Source organism: Homalodisca vitripennis, chromosome 2, assembly GCF_021130785.1.
Source record: "Homalodisca vitripennis isolate AUS2020 chromosome 2, UT_GWSS_2.1, whole genome shotgun sequence".
Lineage (NCBI taxonomy): Eukaryota > Metazoa > Arthropoda > Insecta > Hemiptera > Cicadellidae > Homalodisca > Homalodisca vitripennis.
Genome location: NC_060208.1, coordinates 3,186,299 through 3,209,797, shown reverse-complemented (window position 1 = coordinate 3,209,797; position 23,499 = coordinate 3,186,299). Strand labels below are relative to the sequence as shown.

At 38.5% G+C, this 23,499-nt stretch overlaps 1 protein-coding gene across 2 annotated transcripts; it reads right to left on the bottom strand.

Moving 5' to 3' along the window:
• Positions 1-219: 219 nt before the first annotated feature.
• LOC124356055 (UMP-CMP kinase 2, mitochondrial-like) lies at positions 220-20,692 on the bottom strand. Of its 2 annotated transcripts, none has more exons than XM_046807220.1 (6): positions 20,492-20,692; positions 19,401-19,480; positions 19,187-19,316; positions 14,920-15,115; positions 3,044-3,242; positions 220-459 (listed from the first exon to the last, which is right to left on the bottom strand). In XM_046807220.1, the coding sequence occupies exons 1-6, from the start codon at positions 20,661-20,663 to the stop codon at positions 442-444; spliced, it is 795 nt and encodes a 264-aa protein (XP_046663176.1). In that variant the 5' UTR covers positions 20,664-20,692; the 3' UTR covers positions 220-441. The 2 variants fall into 2 exon arrangements, with proteins under 2 accessions (XP_046663176.1, XP_046663175.1); XM_046807219.1 differs by having other exon boundaries at positions 3,048-3,242.
• Positions 20,693-23,499: the final 2,807 nt, after the last annotated feature.

The following is a 23,499-nucleotide window of genomic DNA, read 5'->3' as shown; positions in this document are numbered from 1 at the left end:
TCTTGTTTATCCACAGGGTTGGAACACGATAAGTGATAGGAAAGTTAAGTGATAAGAAAGCCTTCCCAAGTTTTGTGTTACGTAATCTGAGTAAACATTTTAATATATACAAATACGGTTTGTTCTTATAAAAAGTATTAATATGGTGATTTTTCAACATCTAAAATGGGGAGCAAAAGATGTAAAGATGTCAAAGTTAAAAAAAAAAAAACAATAGCATTGCTATAAATAAAAGTATTTATTATTTTTCTTTAACTACAAAAGAGGAGTTTTGTTGCTAAAGTTTTGAAGTGATATTGTCAGCTACGCCATATGGGTCTGTGTACAGGCTTCGGCAGAAACTGGTACTTGATCTTGTCTATGACCTTCAGGATGTTCCATACCATTGGCTTAGGAAGGCCCGGAGGTCCAATCTCTATCAGGCTAGGGTTTCTCATTCTTCTATATACTGTGGCGATCCTGGAGAAATCAAAATTTAGTTAGCAGATTTACTAGTTTTCTCAAAGAAAATACAATTAAAAAGGTTTCCATTCACATAGAAGATAATATAATATACAGATACAAACCACAAACAAATACTTTTTCATCAAACGAATGGAGACAAGTCCACGAAATACCGAAAGCGTTACCTCTTATGTGTTATTTTGAGCCTAGTATTATATACTGTAGTACTGTATTGAGGTTCAACACAGTTTGATAGAATGTTTCTACTCGTAATAATACTTTGGACTCATTGGCCCTAGTGCTTACGGGATGATCCTGTCTTGGGAACACAATAGATTCACTGTAGTAGTGTTGATTTTCACTTTAGCCTAGAGTTAACATTGGCCCTAGTGCTTACGGGATGATCCTGTCTTGGAAACACAATAGATTCACTGTAGTAGTGTTGATTTTCACTTTAGCCTAGAGCTAACATTGGCCCTAGTGCTTACGGGATGATCCTGTCTTGTGAACACAATAGAGTCACTGTAGTAGTGTAGATTTTCACTTTAGCCTAGAGCTAACATTGGCCCTAGTGCTTACGGGATGATCCTGTCTTGGGAACACAATAGATTCACTGTAGTAGTGTTGATTTTCACTTTAGCCTAGAGCTAACATTGGCCCTAGTGCTTACGGGATGATCCTGTCTTGGGAACACAATAGATTCACTGTAGTAGTGTTGATTTTCACTTTAGCCTAGAGCTAACATTGGCCCTAGTGCTTACGGGATGATCCTGTCTTGGGAACACAATAGATTCACTGTAGTAGTGTTGATTTTCACTTTAGCCTAGAGCTAACATTGGCCCTAGTGCTTACGGGATGATCCTGTCTTGGGAACACAATAGATTCACTGTAGTAGTGTTGATTTTCACTTTAGCCTAGAGCTAACATTGGCCCTAGTGCTTACGGGATGATCCTGTCTTGGGAACACAATAGATTCACTGTAGTAGTGTTGATTTTTCACTTTAGCCTAGACCTAACATTGGCCCTAGTGCTTACGGGATGATCCTGTCTTGGGAACACAATAGATTCACTGTAGTAGTGTTAATTTTCACTTTAGCCTAGACCTAACACCGAGGCTCTCTAATTAAGAGGACACGGCTAGTCAATAAACATTGTTTAATGGGTGATAAACTATATCACCTTATTGCACGAAAGTAGAATGAGGCCTCATGCTAACAGTTAAACTGATGAAACTAACTAATGCACCATTATTGGTTATGTGAAAGTATTAAAGTGGGGCCCATGAATGGAAAATCGTCACATACGAGAAGATCTTCTAATGTGTGAGGCAAGATTTGCTTCTACTCAACCCCCTCACTACCACTTTAGATCGAGACTGGTAACTAATCTACACACAGGACATTTTGTTTAATAAAGCGTACACATTGATGAATATTTCATAATTACAATACTTTCTGAAACACTATTAGGCCACTCTTAGTACTACTGCTAATTAATATCGTCACTAAATTTTGTCTTTTTAAAGAGACAACTATTTTGAAAGTTTCTTAATCTAGTACAGGTATTTCAACATTGACTCCTATGAACTTTTCAATATTTTATACTAGGGATATTAGAAAAATAAGGTTCCCTATGCCGCCGAGACAGAATGCGATATGTTGGGAGAAATTCGGCTACACTGTCTTACTCATCAACTGTCCCTCTCTCCATCCATACCACTCGCGCCCCGCTACGTCCAACAGTGCCGGCCTCACTGTCTCCGAATATGGAGCTTCCTATCGTTGTTAACGCCAGATGCGAAATTCGTGCTGTGATACGTTTTTGAAATGCAAAATAGATTTCACCTATTGAAATTCATCGTCAGTTAATCGAAGTTTATGGGGAAAACTGCATATCTGTTCAACACGTTCGGAAATGGTGTAGAGAATTCAGTGAAGACCGCGTGGAAATTCACGATGAAAACCGAAGTGGACGGCCTTCAGTTTCAGATGGAGTTGTTGAAAAAGTTGAGACAACATTGCTTTGAGAATCACCATTCACGAACTTGCTTTGCTTATTCCTGAGATTTCCAGCGCCACAATTCATAAGATTTTAACACAAAAATTAGGCTATCACAAAGTGTGTGAGGCTTCTCCATGACAACGCTCGACCTCATGTCTCACGTCAAACTCGAGAACTGCTGACAAATTTTGGCTGGACTATTGTGCCCCATCCCCCCTACAGGCCAGACCTAGCCCCAAGTGATTATCGCTTATTCCCAAAATTAAAGGAACACGGGTGGCCAACGCTTCAGTACCGATGATGAAGTCAAGGAAGAGGTTACTCGATTCCTCAAAGGATTCTACAACATGGGGATAGAAAAATTGGAGCATCGTCTACAAAAGTGTTTGGACAGAAACGGTGATTATATGAAAAAATAGCTTAACTTTTAACTTTTAAATTGAAGTATAATACTAAGTAGAAATAGCTGTCTATTTAAAAAAATCTTGGGAACCTTATTTTTCTAATACCCCTCGTATATATATATATATATATATATATATATATATATATATATATATATATATAGACTTGTATGTCTAAGTTTGGCTATACTAACTGACTTGTTAGCCAGATCATTGTGGGCGTATTTCTCAGCAGTGGTCTCGTTATGGATGTTTTGGTTGAGTGCGCCGTTCACGAAGAACATGACATCAGGCACCAGCAGATCCTTAGGGAATTCGTAGAGGCTGGAGTTCTCAGGGATGAGGCCTTCGAAAGACTTTGCCATCACATAGGATGCTTGATCGTGCCAATACCTGAAGCAGAGAAATGCTTCATTTATAGGTTACTATTTATATAATTATGTATGTGTAAAAATATACTTATTCCTTTTGAAGACACATTAACTTTCATCCTTCAATGCTATACAGTACAAAATTGAATCACTTGTGGGGCTGGACAAATTTGATGTCTGCCTGTCTGTCCGCACGATATCTGGTAAAGAAACAGACCTGTAGACAAGAAATTGTGCAAGAAGCTTCATTTCCATATCATGAGTTTTGAGTTCGATTATCTGGAAGTCTCTATGGGATTCGGCTGAGCATTAGCGAATACTTTTACATCGGTTTTATGGATTACCATGATGCCACCGAAAACTAAATATAAATAGCAGAATAAATAATAGTATAATAAATAAACTCGTAAACAAACTCAGTATACTCATAAAAGATTTTAACATATGACATATCAACACGTATACCAAGTCCAACATCATTCTATAGCGACTTTCCGTATTTAATCACTGAAACCAATGTAATGAACAAAAATGTGAATGTATCATGTGGCAAGATATTATATCGAGAAAGATTCATCTGTAGACTTGAAACTTCACTTTTACATAGACAGATGAGTTCGGTGATGTGGAATGTTCGATCATGGAATTGAACTCACTACTCAGTGTCATTGAAGCTTATCACTCAGTAGCCCTACACAGTTCTCTGTGGTTTACCGAACAATCTAAACGTGCCTCGTCGCGTGATCGTCTGCCATTCTATCTGTTAGTAATGAAATGAGCTGTAGGATTGAAATTTTGCACTGAACCTGAGCGAAGCCTGTTACGCGACCCGCGGTGTGGCGTACTGCTAGACCTTGTTACGCGACACGCGGTGTGGCGTACTCCTAGACCTTGTTACGCGACACGCGGTGTGGCGTACTCCTAGACCTTGTTACGCGACACGCGGTGTGGCGTACTCCTAGACCTTGTTACGCGACACGCGGTGTGGCGTACTCCTAGACCTTGTTACGCGACCCGTGGTGTGGCGTACTCCTAGACCTTGTTACGCGACACGTGGTGTGGCGTACTCCTAGACCTTGTTACGCGACCCGTGGTGTGGCGTACTCCTAGACCTTGTTACGCGACACGTGGTGTAGCGTACTCCTAGACCTTGTTACGCGACACGTGGTGTGGCGTACTCCTAGACCTTGTTACGTATTTACATAATATTTCTCTAAGCTTTAATACACATCATGTCAATACTTACACATCCATGTAACGTTCTGTGCCTGTCTGTAAAACACACATCCCTGCTTATATATGGTCCTCGGAATATTTAATTGATTCCATCATTATTTCTTATTTTACTTCCACAAAAACATCCTCGATTCGTAATTTTATTCATAACAAAAGCTGAATTCTAGGAATTACATATAATTACTGTGTAAGGTAAGTTTGTTCACATTTTATAAAACAAATATTAATTTAGCCTACTTCAGCCATTAGAAAGGTCAATTCTATTTTAAAAGAATTTTAGAAAACAACAACATGGCTGACTGACTACAGTCTCAGTGAAGTGGCTCCAGTGAAAAGTGTATATTATGTGGTAATTATCCAACAAACATTGCTATATGTGTGCACACAACTTACCTGGAACATCTGTAAGTCCACTCACTTATAATAAGATCCAAGAAAACTGAGTTTTCAAGATAATATGACAACACAAATAACTGACCCAACTTCAAGAAGCTATGCATTATCAATTATTATGCATTACTCCTTTCCTTAATGGCACAATAACACTGTAAATTTGACCATATTCAACAAGAGATTCTTTATTTGACATTGAGAAACCAGATGATTTGAATAATTAATTCTCAAGCCAATTCCTCTGGTATAATAGTCAAATATATGACGTCACACTTGCCAGATGTACATCACTTAATCAGTGACATCATCACCAGCTCACACCAACAGGTGGCAAGTGTTCCACATCACTACGCTGTGACCTCTGCCACTGACCCTGACATTGCATCAGCACTACCTGACACCTCGGCACTCAGCACTACAGTCAGCCAGCTGTCCGTGCTGTACAAGACCTGAAATTCATTTTAGCTTCAACACATACTAATTTTAACATCTTACATTAAATATCAGTCCTGCTGTTTACAAATCACGTTATCCAAAAAGCTGTACTTTTTTATCTACAGCAACTATTGGAATCAGTCAAACCAGCATATAAAAAACTGTAATTTTTATCCTCCCTCACTACTGGAATCAGACAAACCAGCATATAAAAAACCGTAATTTTTATCCTCCCTCACTACTGGAATCAGACAAACCAGCATATAAAAATCTGTAATTTTTATCCTACCTCACTACTGGAATTAGACAAACCAGCTTATAAAAATCTGTAATTTTTATCCTACCTCACTACTGGAATTAGACAAACCAGCTTATAAAAAACCGTAATTTTTATCCTCCCTCACTACTGGAATCAGACAAACCAGCATATAAAAAACTGCAATTTACAAAATAATAATGTCAAAATTTCCGTGTGGAAAGTGCAGAACTGGAGTGAGATTTTCAGGAATCAAATGCACAGGTCCCTGTCAACAATGGTTTCACTCAGCTTGTCAAGATCTAGGACTACTAAATAAAAACACGAGCAAGTGGTCTAAGGCGCAGATTGAAAGCTGGTATTGCAATTACTGTATTAAGAAATCTCAGCCTCTAAATGAATCCTCCGGCTCTAGCTATACAGTCAAACACCTAAGCACAGAAAGTTTATCACCCCATGGCCAAATCCAAAGTAGCTTTAATAGTGAAATTCTTAACAACTCGGTACAGGAGCTCCTTGAGAAGGACCTTCAGAACGATGAGGACACTTTAGCCATGGCATCCAAAATTGGAGCAGCCCTTTTGGAAGAAAACACTCTCTTAAAACAACAGAATAGCATACTACAAGCTAGACTAGCCTCGTCAGAAGCCATGAAGAGGACTTAGAGTGCAAAGAAAACACATACCTCAGCAGAATTGAAACCTTACAAGGAAAATTAGACGATCTTAGTGTCCAGCTTAGTAAAGAAAAATTACACTGTCTTGAACTCAAAAACATTTTTGAGGAACATGACAGGGACCAAACACAAGTCATTGAGAACAACTTATTGGAACTGAACAAACTTAAAAAGGTTGTAACAGAACTCAAGAATAAAGCAGAGAGAGATGATACTACTGACAACACTAAATCAGACGATGTAGTAACCCAGCCCGTTATCTCAGGGAGCTCCTGCTGTAATCATGACCAACCACAAAAACATCCCTCTCAATTACTTGCAAACTGCAAGAGTTGGAAAACAACCAAAATGACTTGAGAACAAGACTAACTGTGTTAGAAATTAAAAATCAGGAACAATCACTTTATCAAGAAGGAATCTGTTATAGGACAAAGGAACCCCTCATCAACTGTCAGTGAGGTCACAGCCTCAAAAACTCCGAAAAAGAAAACAACAAAAAACCAAAAATCAGTTCTTGATTACCCAAACAGTAAATAACTTAAACACAGCCTCCTTTCAACCAACATGCAATTTACCACCAACAGACAGCAACCTATTAAGCATTGACAAGAATAACATACTGAACTTGAATGACCTTGAACTGAGTGACAATGAGGAGCAGGATATACATCAAACAAGATTAGTGTGCAGGAGAATGATTCGTGACACTGCGTTCAATTCCAACTCTGGCAGAGTATCTTTCCTCAACCCTTTGGATACTAGTAAGATCGAAAATTTAAAATCATTTACATTTGTGCCTGACGAAACACCTCTTGTAACATCACAACTTCTCTCCGACGTGGACTGGGAGAGATCCTGCGGTGTGGAGTTTTATGATATTGACACAGGACTCTGCTCACTATCTCTCACTAATGACTTGCTGTCAACAATCTCAGAAAGATCAACAAAGAAAGGTCTTTCTTTCAACAACTTCATTGTAGTTGAGTACAAGGCAAAGACTTTTTTCATAATTCCCTACGCATCCTCCCAGAAGAATTAGAAACTAAAAATCTTCAAATTTATGGAAGTAGTAAATGATTGCTTGAAATTCCCCTTACTATTCTCACTTGACATACATAATGTACTGGCATCACTGCACCTACAAGAAACCGGCATTACAGAGTTTCTTCAAGTCCTGCTACAATTTGACAGCAGTGCTTACCTTCATAGATACAGGCTCTATACACACGATAGAAAGATCAAGAAAGCCATAGACTTGGTACTAGATAAATCACACAAGCACCATCTGAAGCTGTCCCGCATAACACCTGATGGCTGTTCTGACATCTACAGCACCTGGAGGAGAACTGGAGCGGTGTACCGATACGCAGAATCCTACATAGCCATAGTAGAGCCTGCTGTCACCTCAACCATACCTACTCAGACTCACCTGAAGAATCCTCAACATTCAGCAATGGAAGAACAAAGGCTGATTTGGAAAACTGCAGAAAGCAAATTGCTTCAAAAGTTTTCCCAATTCTACAGAGCCCACCGACTGAACGAAAGGACAGTAAAAGAACTAAGAGACTCAATAACTGATCTAAGTGGGGGTTTCAACATTATTGACTTGAACACAGGAGAACTACTCTTTGGAAAGTCATTACAGAAAAAATACAGTTTTGACTACGACGGTTCACGTTTTTTTTGAACTGATATTTACCAACGAGCTGAGATACACAATATCTCACAACCTAAAATCAACTAATGAGATTGTGCTAGTATCTGAGAACACTGAAGTTATGAACGAACTCAGACTGTATAGCAGTGTCAAGAATGTGGACATAGACAATATGAAAGAGATCAACCTCGAGCTGGCACAGGGAGTCCCAGGCTGTGGAAAAACCACCTTCATTGTCAACGCATACGAAGAGGGTGATCTCATTCTTTTCCCTACTCGTGAAGGAGCGTCTGATTTCCGACTAAGACTGAAAAGAGAATATCCTAAATACGACCCCATTAGTACCAACGACTCATGTCGGACAGTTCACTCATTTCTTATAAATTCAACTGATCACCTAAAAAGAGGAGGGCATTACAAACGGCTCATTATGGATGAGGCTCTGATGTTGCACGCCGGTGAGATCCTTTTTGCTTGTGCACTCGCTGGAATATCTAATGCACTATTAGTTGGAGACAAGCAACAAATCCCATACATAAATAGGACCACTCACGATGTGACCCACCACAATATCCTTGATATGGCCAAAGTTACTCAAATCCTGAGCACATCATACCGCTGCACACTCAGTGTAGCAACTATTTTATCCTCATACTACGAACATGGAATGATCACTAGCAGTGCTGTCAAAAAAGAAACAAAAAATTTTAAACTTGACTAGTCTGAATGACTTGCAAGCAAACAAAGATAAATATGAATTTCTCTGTTTAAAGGTTATTTTTGACGATGGAAGGATTGAGAAGGAAACAGGATTTTTCCGGACATTTGCCATCGTTCAGTGAAACAAGAAAACAGTAACACTACGTTTCGAGATCTGCAATCTGATCTCTTCTTCAGGTAAAGAACTAACCTAATACATAATTACAAACTAAGTTAAAATAAACAAATCTTACTAAAGCGTTGTGGCACGCCTAAGTCAGGAATCACAACCTACATGTTGTTGTCAACTTCACTAACACTAAAGACATGCACTTAATACAAAACTATACAAAACACTAATCATTAAAAGTAAACTACGGAAACAGGTCACCATGCGTCTTCACTCGTCTACTGACCACCTACGACTGACCAGAGGGACTAGCCAATGGCAATCGTGACGGCTGGCTAAAACAAGATGGCGGAAATACAAGGGAAGGGGAACAGGAATGGGCCCTTTCGTTATTATTGGTTCATGCGAGATGAACTTCTTAAAACCATATTGTGACTCCGCATTGGTTTATTACAAATATCCGATCCGTTTGATACTTTTGGTTTTCTCTTTAGTTCATTTTTTAGAATTGGCAACCAAAGCGGCCTAATCTCGACTGATGGTTGACTGATTGGTTGGTCTGCCAATTTAATGTATGTTGCCTCAATTAATTTCCTTTTGAAGAAATGTGGTTCCCGATGTATTATGTGGGCTTCATCCCAATTCATATGATGGTCTTCGGACCAACAATGGTGTGCAATTTTTGACTTTTCTGTGAAACCCTTTCTCGTGTTTTCTTTGTGTTCTTTTATCCTTACGTTTAGTGGTCTTTTTGTCTCGCCTATGTATTCCCTATTGCAGCTACATTTTATACTGTAAACACAGTTTTTGGAATCCTGTGTGCCATTTTTTGGTTTTGTTTTTACGAGACTTTGTCTAAGAGTGTTGTGTGTTTTAAACGCGGTTCTAATGTTGTACTTTCTACCTACTCTTCTAATTTTCTCCGATAATCCCGGCACATAAGGGATTGACATAAACGCAAATTTATCACAATTCTGTTTTTCTGACTCAGGAATGATTCTTCTGGTTCGTTTGCACTTATTAATTACTAATTGAGGGTATCCATTGCTTCTGAGATCCGATTCAATTTTCTTAAATTCTTATTTTAGTCCATCTTTATCTGAGCACAAGCTCTTTGCTCTATCAAACAACGAGTAGGCTACTCCTTCTTTGACAGATTTTTGATGGTTGGATTGATAATTTAAATATTTTCCTGTGTGTGTTATCTTTCGAAAAACAGTTGTCTTAAGGACATCCCTATCTCTTAATACACACACATCCAAAAAGGGAAGCTTGTTTTGGACTTCCACTTCCATTGTGAGGCGGATGGAAGGAGAAATACTATTAATGTGATTCAAAAAATTATTTAATTCAATGTCTCCATGAGAAAAAATAACAAAGGTATCATCCACATACCTCCACCAAATCTTCGGTTTGAACTGAGCTGAAGCCAAAGCTTTTCGCTCGAATTCCTCCATAAAGATATTGGCGAAAATAGGAGACAGTGGAGAACCCATTGCCATCCCCTCATCTTGACGGTAAATTTTACCCTCTAACTCAAAATAATTGCATTGAGTGCATAGTTCTAACAGTTCCATAATTACTGGCACGGGAAGTTTAGTTCTATCCTTTAAAGTTTGGTCTTCTTTGAGACGTGATTTAATAATTCCGAGAGTTTCTGGAACTGGTACATTTGTAAATAGACTTTCGACATCAAAACTTACCAGTTTGTCAGTTTCAGTCAACTTTAGGGATTTTGACTTCTCTACGAAATCCCTGGAATTTTTGATGAAAGAGTCAGTTTTTCCTACCAATGGCGTTAAGATGTCCAAGAGGACTTTAGACAATTCCCTGCAAGGTGAATCACGAGAACTAATGATGGGCCGAAGAGGGATGGTAGGTTTGTGGATTTTGGGAAGGCCATACATATGGGGGATTTTTGAGTGGTGAGGAGTTAATTTAGATCTAAATGAATTTCTCGTTTTCAAACAATCTGAAAAAGGGAGCTGCATGAACTGGGTTTTAATGTGTCAACAATACACGAATTCCAGGGAAAACTACCTGGTGGTAGCACGTGGTGGTAGTTCGAACATCAAGAACATCAGAGGATATCTACGAGTCCCTACCACACTGCACTGTTGCTATTTCCAGGCATACAGAATCATTTGTATACGTTACACCAGTGAGAGATGACACACTCGGCAAGTGGGTGAGAATGACTGGTGAGTATTCCGATGAAGTTCTCTCAAAACACTCTCTATCTACAGTTCATCCAGAAAAGCAATCTGCCTCATCAGCATTAAATGACTCAACTGTCAACCAAGTTAAACAGTTAGCCACTCCTCACGATACCCTCGACTACCAGCCACAAATAAATCAAGATGACTATAGGAACATTAGAGGACGGGAAACATTAGAGACCTTGACTTCCTACCCTCATAGCATCACTGTCTTCCCTGAGATTCACAAATATGATGATGGAACAGATATACCCATCCCTCACTATATTAAGAAGAAATCAGCAGTACATACATCTAACACTCAGCCCACAGAAGACCCTGACCGTATCATTACAGTATCAAGTGATGAGATCAACGATATAAAACTTTTAAGGTCACAAACACCTCAAGCAAAGGAGGAGCGACCAAAGAATCCATCGTCCGGACTCTATAATCTTTAGGGCAACCTCAAAAGCGAAAGAAACGTTACAGAGAATACCAAACCAGAGTAATCTTAAATACCTCCTTCAAAAAGACTTCTCGACAAATTTCTCAACCTGTTTTCAATCACCTAAAGCAACAAAATGGTCTAAAACCACAAACACCGGAAACAGCCTAACCATCTTCCATCAAAATATTAACTCTGTAAAGAATAAAACACTAAGATTGGAACACACACTTGAAAATTTAAGACCCCACATACTCATTCTATCTGAACATGGATTAAAAGATAACCAGCTAAAAAACACCAGACTAGCAGGATACAATCTAGTCGGAGGCTTTTCGAGGGAAAACTCTAAGAATGGAGGTGTAGCTATTTATTCAAAGGAAGACCTAAGTAATTTAAACAACATCGAAGAGCACTGCAACCTATCTAGAGAACTGGTGTGTGAACTCCACTCGATAAAAATTGAATTGAAGAAAAAAACCGTGCACTTACTAGGCGTCTACAGACCACCTAACAGCAACCTTGAAGAAGCCCTGGACATTATATCAGAAACTCTGGAGAAAATCTCTACATGGAAATGTCCCACAATTATCATGGGCGATATAAATGTGGACAAACTGTCAGGAAAACAAGACAACATGAAACTGGAGTGTATGCTAGTAAGCCACAACATCAGAAGACTTCAGCTTCCGGCGACAAGAGTTACTCTTGACACTGCAACATCTATTGATATGATATGTTCTAACTTAAATGATAAAGAAATTATGACAGATGTGATTACTACAGGACTATCGGATCATAAAGCACAGCTCTGTACAGTTAACTTTCAGACCAATACCACCCCATCACCAATTTCAACTACTCGGAAATACACTCAAGAAAATCTAAACCATCTTAAGAACATATTAGCAAGAGAATCCTGGGATGATGTTTTCAAATCAGACAATGTAGATGAAGCCTATAATTTCTTAAACATCACACTAAGACTTGCCCTGAACGCTGCATGTCCCCAAAAGATGACTAGAACAAAACCAAAAAAGAAACTCACTGCAATATCAAGTGAAGAAATGTTAAAACCTTAAAAAAGACTACCTCAAAGCACTGCAGGATAAGATACTTCAAGGTACCGAAGAAGCTAAAGCACGAACTGCTGCCAAAAAGAAAAATTATGATCTGAAACTAAAACAGACAAAGAGAGAGGCCACAGCTGATTATATCAACAAGGCTGCCAATAAACAGAAAGCTCTCTGGAGAGTGATCGATTATGAAAGATGTAAACCCTCAAACCAAACAAATCAGATCACACTTGAAGTAAACAATCAAGTAATACAAGATCCCTTCCTCGTAGCACAGTATATTAACGAATATTTTGTCTCAATCGCTGAAAAAACACTCAAAGAGGCAGGACAATCTACAAAACTGAATAACGCAGAACCTGTAACCCATAATGGTGTACCTGATCTCATCCTCCTCCCAACAACAACACTGGAAGTCACAAACATCATTTCTTCCATACAATCAAAACCATCATCAGGAGTAGATGAAATCTCTTCAATTCTTCTCAAACACTGTAAGGAAGAACTAGCACCTCCCTTTGTTTCTGTTATAAATCAATCATTTCTGCAAGGCTGTTTTCCAAAAGCGCTAAAACTGGCAAAAGTTTATCCAAAACAAAAAAGAACCCATCCACTTTAATAGATAACTACAGACCAATATCCCTTATCTCTACCATCTCAAAAGTAATTGAGAAAATTGTACTTTCCCGTCTCATGAACCACCTTACAACTCATAACCTCCTTACAACCCAGCAACATGGTTTCCTAAGGGGCAAATCAACAGCCTCAGCTCTCATAAGCTTCACTGAGAATATACTGGAGCTACTGGAAGAAGGGAATTCCACCAGTGCCTTCTTCTTGGACTTCAGCAAAGCTTTTGATTGCTTGGACCACGCACTTCTTCTACAGAAAATGGAGAAAATGGGTGTGACAGGGAAAACTATGAAATGGATGACCAGCTACCTGAAGGAGCGTTCACAAATAGTAGAAATCTCATACACAAGAAACAATACAATCTACAAGGTCTCATCTACACCACTATCGATCGATAGAGGGGTCCCACAGGGCTCGGTACTTGGCCCTGTACTGTTTATCCTCTTCACAAACAACCTACCGAAAGAGCTTCAGGACTACAGCCGGGTGATGATGTACGCAGACGATACTGCTCTAATTGTAGCCGACAAACAACCTTCGGAGCTTGAGGTGTCATCTTTTATTGCCCTGAGTATGGCAAAACAATACTGCCATCAGAATGAGCTTGTGCTAAACTCAAGTAAAACACAGCAAATAAATTTTGGGCTGAAAACTATAAAAACCTCCAGTCTTCCAGAAGTGGAACTTACAACTGAAGCAAAATACCTTGGAATTATTATTGACAGTAAACTAACCTGGACCTCACACATAAATCAACTATGTAAAAGACTTAACAGCAGTTTATAGTTATAAAAAGGCTAAAAACTACTTGCAACCTGGACACAGCCAAAACTGCATACTTCTCGCTGTTCGAGTCACATTTACGATATGGTGTGACAGTGTGGGGCAACTCCTCAATAACAAATCGGCAAAGAGTATTAGTTTTACAGAAAAAAGCAGTGAGAACATTAGCAGACCTAAATGCTTTGGACTCCTGTCGATTAGCTTTCAAAGATCTAAACATACTGACAGTTGTGTCCTTGTTCATTTTGGAAGTAATCTGCTATGCTGTCTCGCAAAATCTTACAAGACTGGGACAGACATACAACTATAACACCAGAAATGCAAACGACTTCACCCTGCCCAACCATCACCTTACAAAGTACGAGAGGCAGCCAAGCTACATGGGACGAAAACTCTTCAACCATCTACCTGGCCATCTAAAGAAAAGCAGTAAAGTGAAGAACTTCAAATCTCAACTGAAAACATGGCTCATCAAACAGACATTTTACTCAATTGACGAATTTGTGACCTGGAACAACCAAAAAATCATTTTCTTTTCTATCTATGTATTGTTATTATTATTGTTATTGCATAGCTTAGCATACTGTGACGCCTATTCTGTACTCTATGTCCATGAATAAAGAATGTTGTATTGTATTGTAGTACAATTAAACAGATAAATAAAAATTCAATAATGACTTCTCCTTAGAAAACAGATCAAATTGCAGGGAGTTATAATGTACAATACACAAATCCAAATTTAGATCTACTACGAAAACACATTTTTTTATTATATCAATGAGAATTCTATCGTTTCAAATATAATATTTTCACTAATTTGTATGATAGAATAATTTACATGTGGAAATGAAACACGCCATTTCAAGACGTGTCTACTTTTCTTTTCAAATGGAAAACTCAAATACGAGACATGCTCAAAGTTCCTTGTCGATGTTCCTTGGTGTCCTGGTCGTTATACTCGAATTATCGGGTTTATATGTAATCAATCTAAATAAGAGAACATACATCAATTTCTGTAGTATGGAATATTGATGACTAAGATCCGTAATAATGAAGTTGATCTGAAAGTTCCAACTTACCTTTCAAGCACTACCGGTGCCGAGCGGCTGTACGACATGGCTAGGTGCGCGCCCATGTACTTAGATAAGGAATAGTAGTGCTTCTTGATAGCAGGATCGGCAAAGTATGTCCTTAGTCTGGCAACATGTCTAGTTGGCATCAGGATCCTCCTGCCGAACAGAGCGGTCGCCACCATCTTCGCGATCTTGGTCCTCCCTGCAGCACAGACCGGTCAAGTCTATAGTTACAATACTCAGTAATAACACACAATGGTAGCTTGATGGCAGGATCGGCAAAGTATGTCCTTAGTCTGGCAACATGTCTAGTTGGCACCAGGATCCTCCTGCCGAACAGAGCGGTCGCCACCATCTTCGCGATCTTGGTCCTCCCTGCAGCACAGACCGGTCAAGTCTATAGTTACAATACACAGTAATAACACACAATGGTAGCTTGATGGCAGGATCGGCAAAGTATGTCCTTAGTCTGGCAACATGTCTAGTTGGCACCAGGATCCTCCTGCCGAACAGAGCGGTCGCCACCATCTTCGCGATCTTGGTCCTCCCTGCAGCACAGACCGGTCAAGTCTATAGTTACAATACACAGTAATAACACACAATGGTAGCTTGATGGCAGGATCGGCAAATTATGTCCTTAGTCTGGCAACATGTCTAGTTGGCACCAGGATCCTCCTGCCGAACAGAGCGGTCGCCACCATCTTCGCGATCTTGGTCCTCCCTGCAGCACAGACCGGTCAAGTCTATAGTTACAATACACAGTAATAACACACAATGGTAGCTTGATGGCAGGATCGGCAACATGTCAAATGTGGTACTATTTGCAGAAAGTAGCCCCACAGAGAACATTCCTCTCATAATTTTCTGTTGGACCTACAAACGTTAAATCTTAAGCGTTAGACTGAAACACTAGAAATAAGTAATACCAAAGAAGATAGTTTATTCTGTAATTTTTCACTATAAGTTTTGTTAGCCTGCTGCAACTTAGGCCTACGTACGCCCTAATAGCATAACAATAGTCTTCTGACTGAAGAATATTCATACCCATATAGTCATAGTTTATATATAGATCGGCCTGACTGCCGTTACGTACCGTACGGTACCGTGAGTGAAGAATATTCATACCTATATAGTCATAGTTTATATATATATATCGGCCTGACTGCCGTTACGTACGGTACCGTGAGTGAAGAATATTCATACCCATATAGTCATAGTTTATATATATATATATATATATATATATATATATATATATATATATATATATCGGCCTGACTGCCATTACGTACGGTACCGTGAGTGAAGAATATTCATACCCATATAGTCATAGTTTATATATAGATCGGCCTGACTGCCGTTACGTACGGTACCGTGAGTGAAGAATATTCATACCCATATAGTCATAGTTTATATATATATATATCGGCCTGACTGCCGTTACGTACGGTACCGTGAGTGAAAAATATTCATACCCATATAGTCATAGTTTATATATATATATATATATATCGGCCTGACTGCCGTTACGTACGGTACCGTGAGTGAAGAATATTCATAGTACCCATATAGTCATAGTTTATATATATATATATCGGCCTGACTGCCGTTACGTACGGTACCGTGAGTGAAGAATATTCATACCCATATAGTCATAGTTTATATATATATATATCGGCCTGACTGCCGTTACGTACGGTACCGTGAGTGAAGAATATTCATACCCATATAGTCATAGTTTATATATATATATCGGCCTGACTGCCGTTACGTACGTACGGTACCGTGAGTGAAGAATATTCATACCCATATAGTTTATATATATATATATCGGCCTGACTGCCGTTACGTACGGTACCGTGAGTGAAGAATATTCATAGTACCCATATAGTCATAGTTTATATATATATATATCGGCCTGACTGCCGTTACGTACGGTACCGTGAGTGAAGAATATTCATACCCATATAGTCATAGTTTATATATATATCGGCCTGACTGCCGTTACGTACGGTACCGTGAGTGAAGAATATTCATACCCATATAGTCATAGTTTATATATATATATATCGGCCTGACTGCCGTTACGTACGGTACCGTGAGTGAAGAATATTCATACCCATATAGTCATAGTTTATATATATATATATATCGGCCTGACTGCCGTTACGTACGGTACCGTGAGTGAAGAATATTCATACCCATATAGTCATAGTTTATATATATATATATATATCGGCCTGACTGCCGTTACGTACGGTACCGTGAGTGAAGAATATTCATACCCATATAGTCATAGTTTATATATATATATATATATCGGCCTGACTGCCGTTACGTACGGTACCGTGAGTGAAGAATATTCATACCCATATAGTCATAGTTTATATATATATATATATATCGGCCTGACTGCCGTTACGTACGGTACCGTGAGTGAAGAATATTCATACCCATATAGTCATAGTTTATATATATATATATATCGGCCTGACTGCCGTTACGTACGGTACCGTGAGTGAAGAATATTCATACCCATATAGTCATAGTTTATATATATATATATATCGGCCTGACTGCCGTTACGTACGGTACCGTGAGTGAAGAATATTCATACCCATATAGTCATAGTTTATATATATATATATATGTCGGCCTGACTGCCGTTACGTACACCCATATAGTCATAGTTTATATATATTATATATATATATGTCGGCCTGACTGCCGTTACGTACACCCATATAGTCATAGTTTATATATATATATATATATATATATATATATATATATATATATATATATATATACATGTCGGCCTGACTGCCGTTACGTACACCCATATAGTCATAGTTTATATATATATGTCGGCCTGACTGCCGTTACGTACACCCATATAGTCATAGTTTATATATATATATCGGCCTGACTGCCGTTACGTACACCCATATAGTCATAGTTTATATATATATATATCGGCCTGACTGCCGTTACGTACGGTACCGTGAGTGAAGAATATTCATACCCATATAGTCATAGTTTATATATATATATATATCGGCCTGACTGCCGTTACGTACGGTACCGTGAGTGAAGAATATTCATACCCATATAGTCATAGTTTAAATATATATATCGGCCTGACTGCCGTTACGTACGGTACCGTGAGTGAAGAATATTCATACCCATAGTTTAAATATATATATATATCGGCCTGACTGCCGTTACGTACGGTACCGTGAGTGAAGAATATTCATACCCATATAGTCATAGTTTATATATATATATCGGCCTGACTGCCGTTACGTACGGTACCGTGAGTGAAGAATATTCATACCCATATAGTCATAGTTTATATATATATGTCGGCCTGACTGCCGTTACGTACACCCATATAGTCATAGTTTATATATATATATATATATATATATATATATATATATATATATATATATATATATATATCGGCCTGACTGCCGTTACGTACACCCATATAGTCATAGTTTATATATATATATATGTCGGCCTGACTGCCGTTACGTACACCCATATAGTCATAGTTTATATATATATATATATATATATATATATATATATATATATATATATATGTCGGCCTGACTGCCGTTACGTACACCCATATAGTCATAGTTTATATATATATATATATATATATATATATATATATATATACATGTCGGCCTGACTGCCGTTACGTACACCCATATAGTCATAGTTTATATATATATGTCGGCCTGACTGCCGTTACGTACACCCATATAGTCATAGTTTATATATATATCGGCCTGACTGACTGCCGTTACGTACGGTACCGTGAGTGAAGAATATTCATACCCATATAGTCATAGTTTATATATATATATATCGGCCTGACTGCCGTTACGTACGGTACCGTGAGTGAAGAATATTCATACCCATAGTTTATATATATATATCGGCCTGACTGCCGTTACGTACGGTACCGTGAGTGAAGAATATTCATACCCATAGTTTATATATATATATATCGGCCTGACTGCCGTTACGTACGGTACCGTGAGTGAAGAATATTCATACCCATAGTTTATATATATATATCGGCCTGACTGCCGTTACGTACGGTACCGTGAGTGAAGAATATTCATACCCATAGTTTATATATATATATCGGCCTGACTGCCGTTACGTACGGTACCGTGAGTGAAGAATATTCATACCCATATACCCATAGTTTATATATATATGTCGGCCTGACTGCCGTTACGTACGGTACCGTGAGTGAAGAATCCATCGATGGAGATGATCGGATGTCGGTTCCTCGGTTCTGGGAGAAACACCGGAGCCTTCTGCCTGGTCTCCTCGTACTTGACTAACAGCACGTACACCGTCTCCTCTTTGCGATTCTGAGACACGTAACAACTGTGTTATCTTTGTGTTCGCACAAGGAAGCTTGGCACACGTTATGGAGAACGTGTTTGTTTACTTACATCAGGATGTTTCAAGACGTCCATGATCGATTCGATATTGTAGTGGACGCCGAACTGACAAAGGCGCTTTCTGATTTCATCTAGAAAAGTATGTTTATTTAACAATGTAATTTCTGATATAGTGGATTTTGAAAGTGTGTAAAATTGTACCAAACTCAATTTATAAGTGATCTATAGCATAAACACCACTGCCACAATGCATACTTTTAGTTTAAAAAATCCTGAATAAAAAAAATAAAAAGCTTATCAATTTAGAGGAATTGCACTACATGAAATATTATATCACACAAGAGTATAGAAAGCATTAAACATGTACGTCCGTTCTGTCTCTTTAGTTTGTACACGAAAACTGGTTTAAAACAAATAATTTATAGAAATTCTTATTTATATTATACAACAAATTATTTTTTTTATGCTGTTTGAGTTTTACTCTTGTTGATTTAACAGAACGTGTAAACAAACATAGCCATTAATTTAATGTATTTTAAATCGAATTACTCGTTTTTATTGTATCGTGCTTTTGTTACTCTGAATATAAGTATGTAATTTTACAATGAGTAGATAAATTCCTTTCTAAATTACGCATAACATTTTATGTTTAAATTATTATTATTATTAACTAAAACTTACTTTTGTGAACTATTTAGTTAGATAATGACTACTGCAAAATAAACATTAGGCCTAACATTAACCAACATACGGAACTATAAAGGATGCCTTTAACATCCTTCTGAATTCAATTTAATTAATTTAAATGTTGTGCATAAAAACTGAAATGTTTATTTTAAAATGATAGGTTGAACATTTAAAATTTATACGTTTAACTTGCCATCTTACAAAACTGTGACTGCTTAGGCCTGTGGTCCATGAGGGGGGTCGGCCTCGCTTCACTGAACAACTCTAACACTTATTTTTAGTTGCTTTTCAAGTAAGCAATAAAATAGATATAATAAATTAAATTTGATTTGAATTTATTATTTCTATGTTATTTAAAAATATATCAAACACGGGAACCCTCAACACTGAAATAAAGTTTAATACACACAAATATTGTTAAAAGAAAAGTATTAATAAGGAATCGTTCTAAATACCCTCTGGTGCATTGTTCACATCCATCAGTGTTTCAACGGACTTGTTCTCTGGATAAACGTTTTCTTCATCCACAGGGCTCACTGCTGTAACGATAGACGAGAGAAAGATAAAAGTTAGAAGAGAGTGACTCCAAGTCTTCTCTCCTGGTCGCCATTTGTGACAGATCGACATACTGACTTGAGTGTCTCATGTTTATATAATGCGTTTGTAATAATCCCGACATCACTATCGTTAAGATGGCAAGATTACACAAACATGATTATCAATCTTATCTTATCAATCATCACTAACCAGTGGCGCACCCAGAAATCTCCTCTGGGGGTTGAGCCTGGGGGTGGCTCAACAACCACAGACCAGTAAGGCTGCCCCCAGGAAATCTTTGATATATTAAGTCCTAAATTGGTTATTTTATAGTACTTTTGAATTAGTTAAAGTAGGGCAAAGTGGAAAGTACATATATTATAATATATTATAGCTTTGATACAGCTTTTTTATTGTAAAGAGAATAATAATTTAGTTGAATTAAATTTTTAATTCAGTAGTTTTCTCATTTGCCAACAGTAACAAAATTATGTAATGTGCCTTAACAATGTTGATTTATATATAATAACCCAGTATTAATGTATACATATGATAATTTTGAAATGAAATTTCTCAATTTGGGCTTGGACCATAAGGAAGATAAAGGTGTGTGAGGGTAAACTCTACATTCACATTGAATCAACCCTTCCCATGATAGATAGCTACGTTACGTGCAGTGTGTGAGGGTAAACTCTACATTCACATTGAATCAACCCTTCCCACAATAGCTACGTGCAACGTGTGAGGGTAAACTCTATATTCACATTGAATCAACCCTTCCCATGATAGATAGCTACGTTACGTGCAGTGTGTGAGGGTAAACTCTACATTCACATTGAATCAACCCTTCCCACAATAGCTACGTGCAACGTGTGAGAGTAAACTCTATATTCACATTGAATCAACCCTTCCCATGATAGATAGCTACGTTACGTGCAGTGTGTGAGGGTAAACTCTACATTCACATTGAATCAACCCTTCCCACAATAGCTACGTTACGTGCAGTGTGTGAGGGTAAACTCTACATTCACATTAAATCAACCCTTCCCACAATAGCTACGTTACGTGCAGCGTGTGAGGGTAAACTCTACATTCACATTGAATCAACCCTTCCCACAATAGCTACGTTACGTGCAGTGTGTGAGGGTAAACTCTACATTCACATTGAATCAACCCTTCCCACAATAGCTACGTTACGTACAGTGTGTGAGGGTAAACTCTACATTCACATTGAATCAACCCTTCGCACAATAGCTACGTGCAACGTGTGAGGGTAAACTCTATATTCACATTGAATCAACCCTTCCCATGATAGATAGCTACGTTACGTGCAGTGTGTGAGGGTAAACTCTACATTCACATTGAATCAACCCTTCCCACAATAGCTACGTGCAACGTGTGAGAGTAAACTCTATATTCACATTGAATCAACCCTTCCCATGATAGATAGCTACGTTACGTGCAGTGTGTGAGGGTAAACTCTACATTCACATTGAATCAACCCTTCCACAATAGCTACGTTACGTGCAGTGTGTGAGGGTAAACTCTACATTCACATTGAATCAACCCCACAATAGCTACGTTACGTGCAGTGTGTGAGGGTGTAAACTCTACATTCACATTGAATCAACCCTTCCCACAATAGCTACGTTACGTGCAGTGTGTGAGGGTAAACTCTACATTCACATTGAATCAACCCTTCCCATGATCACAATAGCTACGTTACGTGCAGTGTGTGAGGGTAAACTCTACATTCACATTGAATCAACCCTTCCCATGATAGATAGCTACGTTACGTGCAGTGTGTGAGGGTAAACTCTACATTCACATTGAATCAACCCTTCCCACAATAGCTACGTTACGTGCAGTGTGTGAGGGTAAACTCTACATTCACATTGAATCAACCCTTCCCACAATAGCTACGTTACGTGCAGTGTGTGAGGGTAAACTCTACATTCACATTGAATCAACCCTTCCCATGATAGATAGCTACGTTACGTGCAGTGTGTGAGGGTAAACTCTACATTCACATTGAATCAACCCTTCACACCATAGCTACGTTACGTGCAGCGTGTGAGGGTAAACTCTACATTCACATTGAATCAACCCTTCCCACAATAGCTACGTTACGTGCAGTGTGTGAGGGTAAACTCTACATTCACATTGAATCAACCCTTCCCACAATAGCTACGTTACGTGCAGTGTGTGAGGGTAAACTCTACATTCACATTGAATCAACCCTTCCCATGATAGCTACGTTACGTGCAGTGTGTGAGGGTAAACTCAATCTTCCATTAATACGTACTTACGTTGAAGCTACGTTGTGAGGTGTAAAAACTCTACATTCACATTGAATCAACCCTTCGCACAATAGCTACGTTACGTGCAGTGTGTGAGGGTAAACTCTACATTCACATTGAATCAACCCTTCCCACAATAGCTACGTTACGTGCAGTGTGTGAGGGTAAACTCTACATTTACATTGAATCAACCCTTCCCATGATAGATAGCTACGTTACGTGCAGTGTGTGAGGGTAAACTCTACATTCACATTGAATCAACCCTTCACACCATAGCTACGTTACGTGCAGTGTGTGAGGGTAAACTCTACATTCACATTGAATCAACCCTTCCCACAATAGCTACGTTACGTGCAGTGTGTGAGGGTAAACTCTACATTCACATTGAATCAACCCTTCCACAATAGCTACGTTACGTGCAGTGTGTGAGGGTAAACTCTACATTCACATTGAATCAACCCTTCCCATGATAGATAGCTACGTTACGTGCAGTGTGTGAGGGTAAACTCTACATTCACATTGAATCAACCCTTCACACATAGCTACGTTACGTGCAGCGTGTGAGGGTAAACTCTACATTCACATTGAATCAACCCTTCCCACAATAGCTACGTTACGTGCAGTGT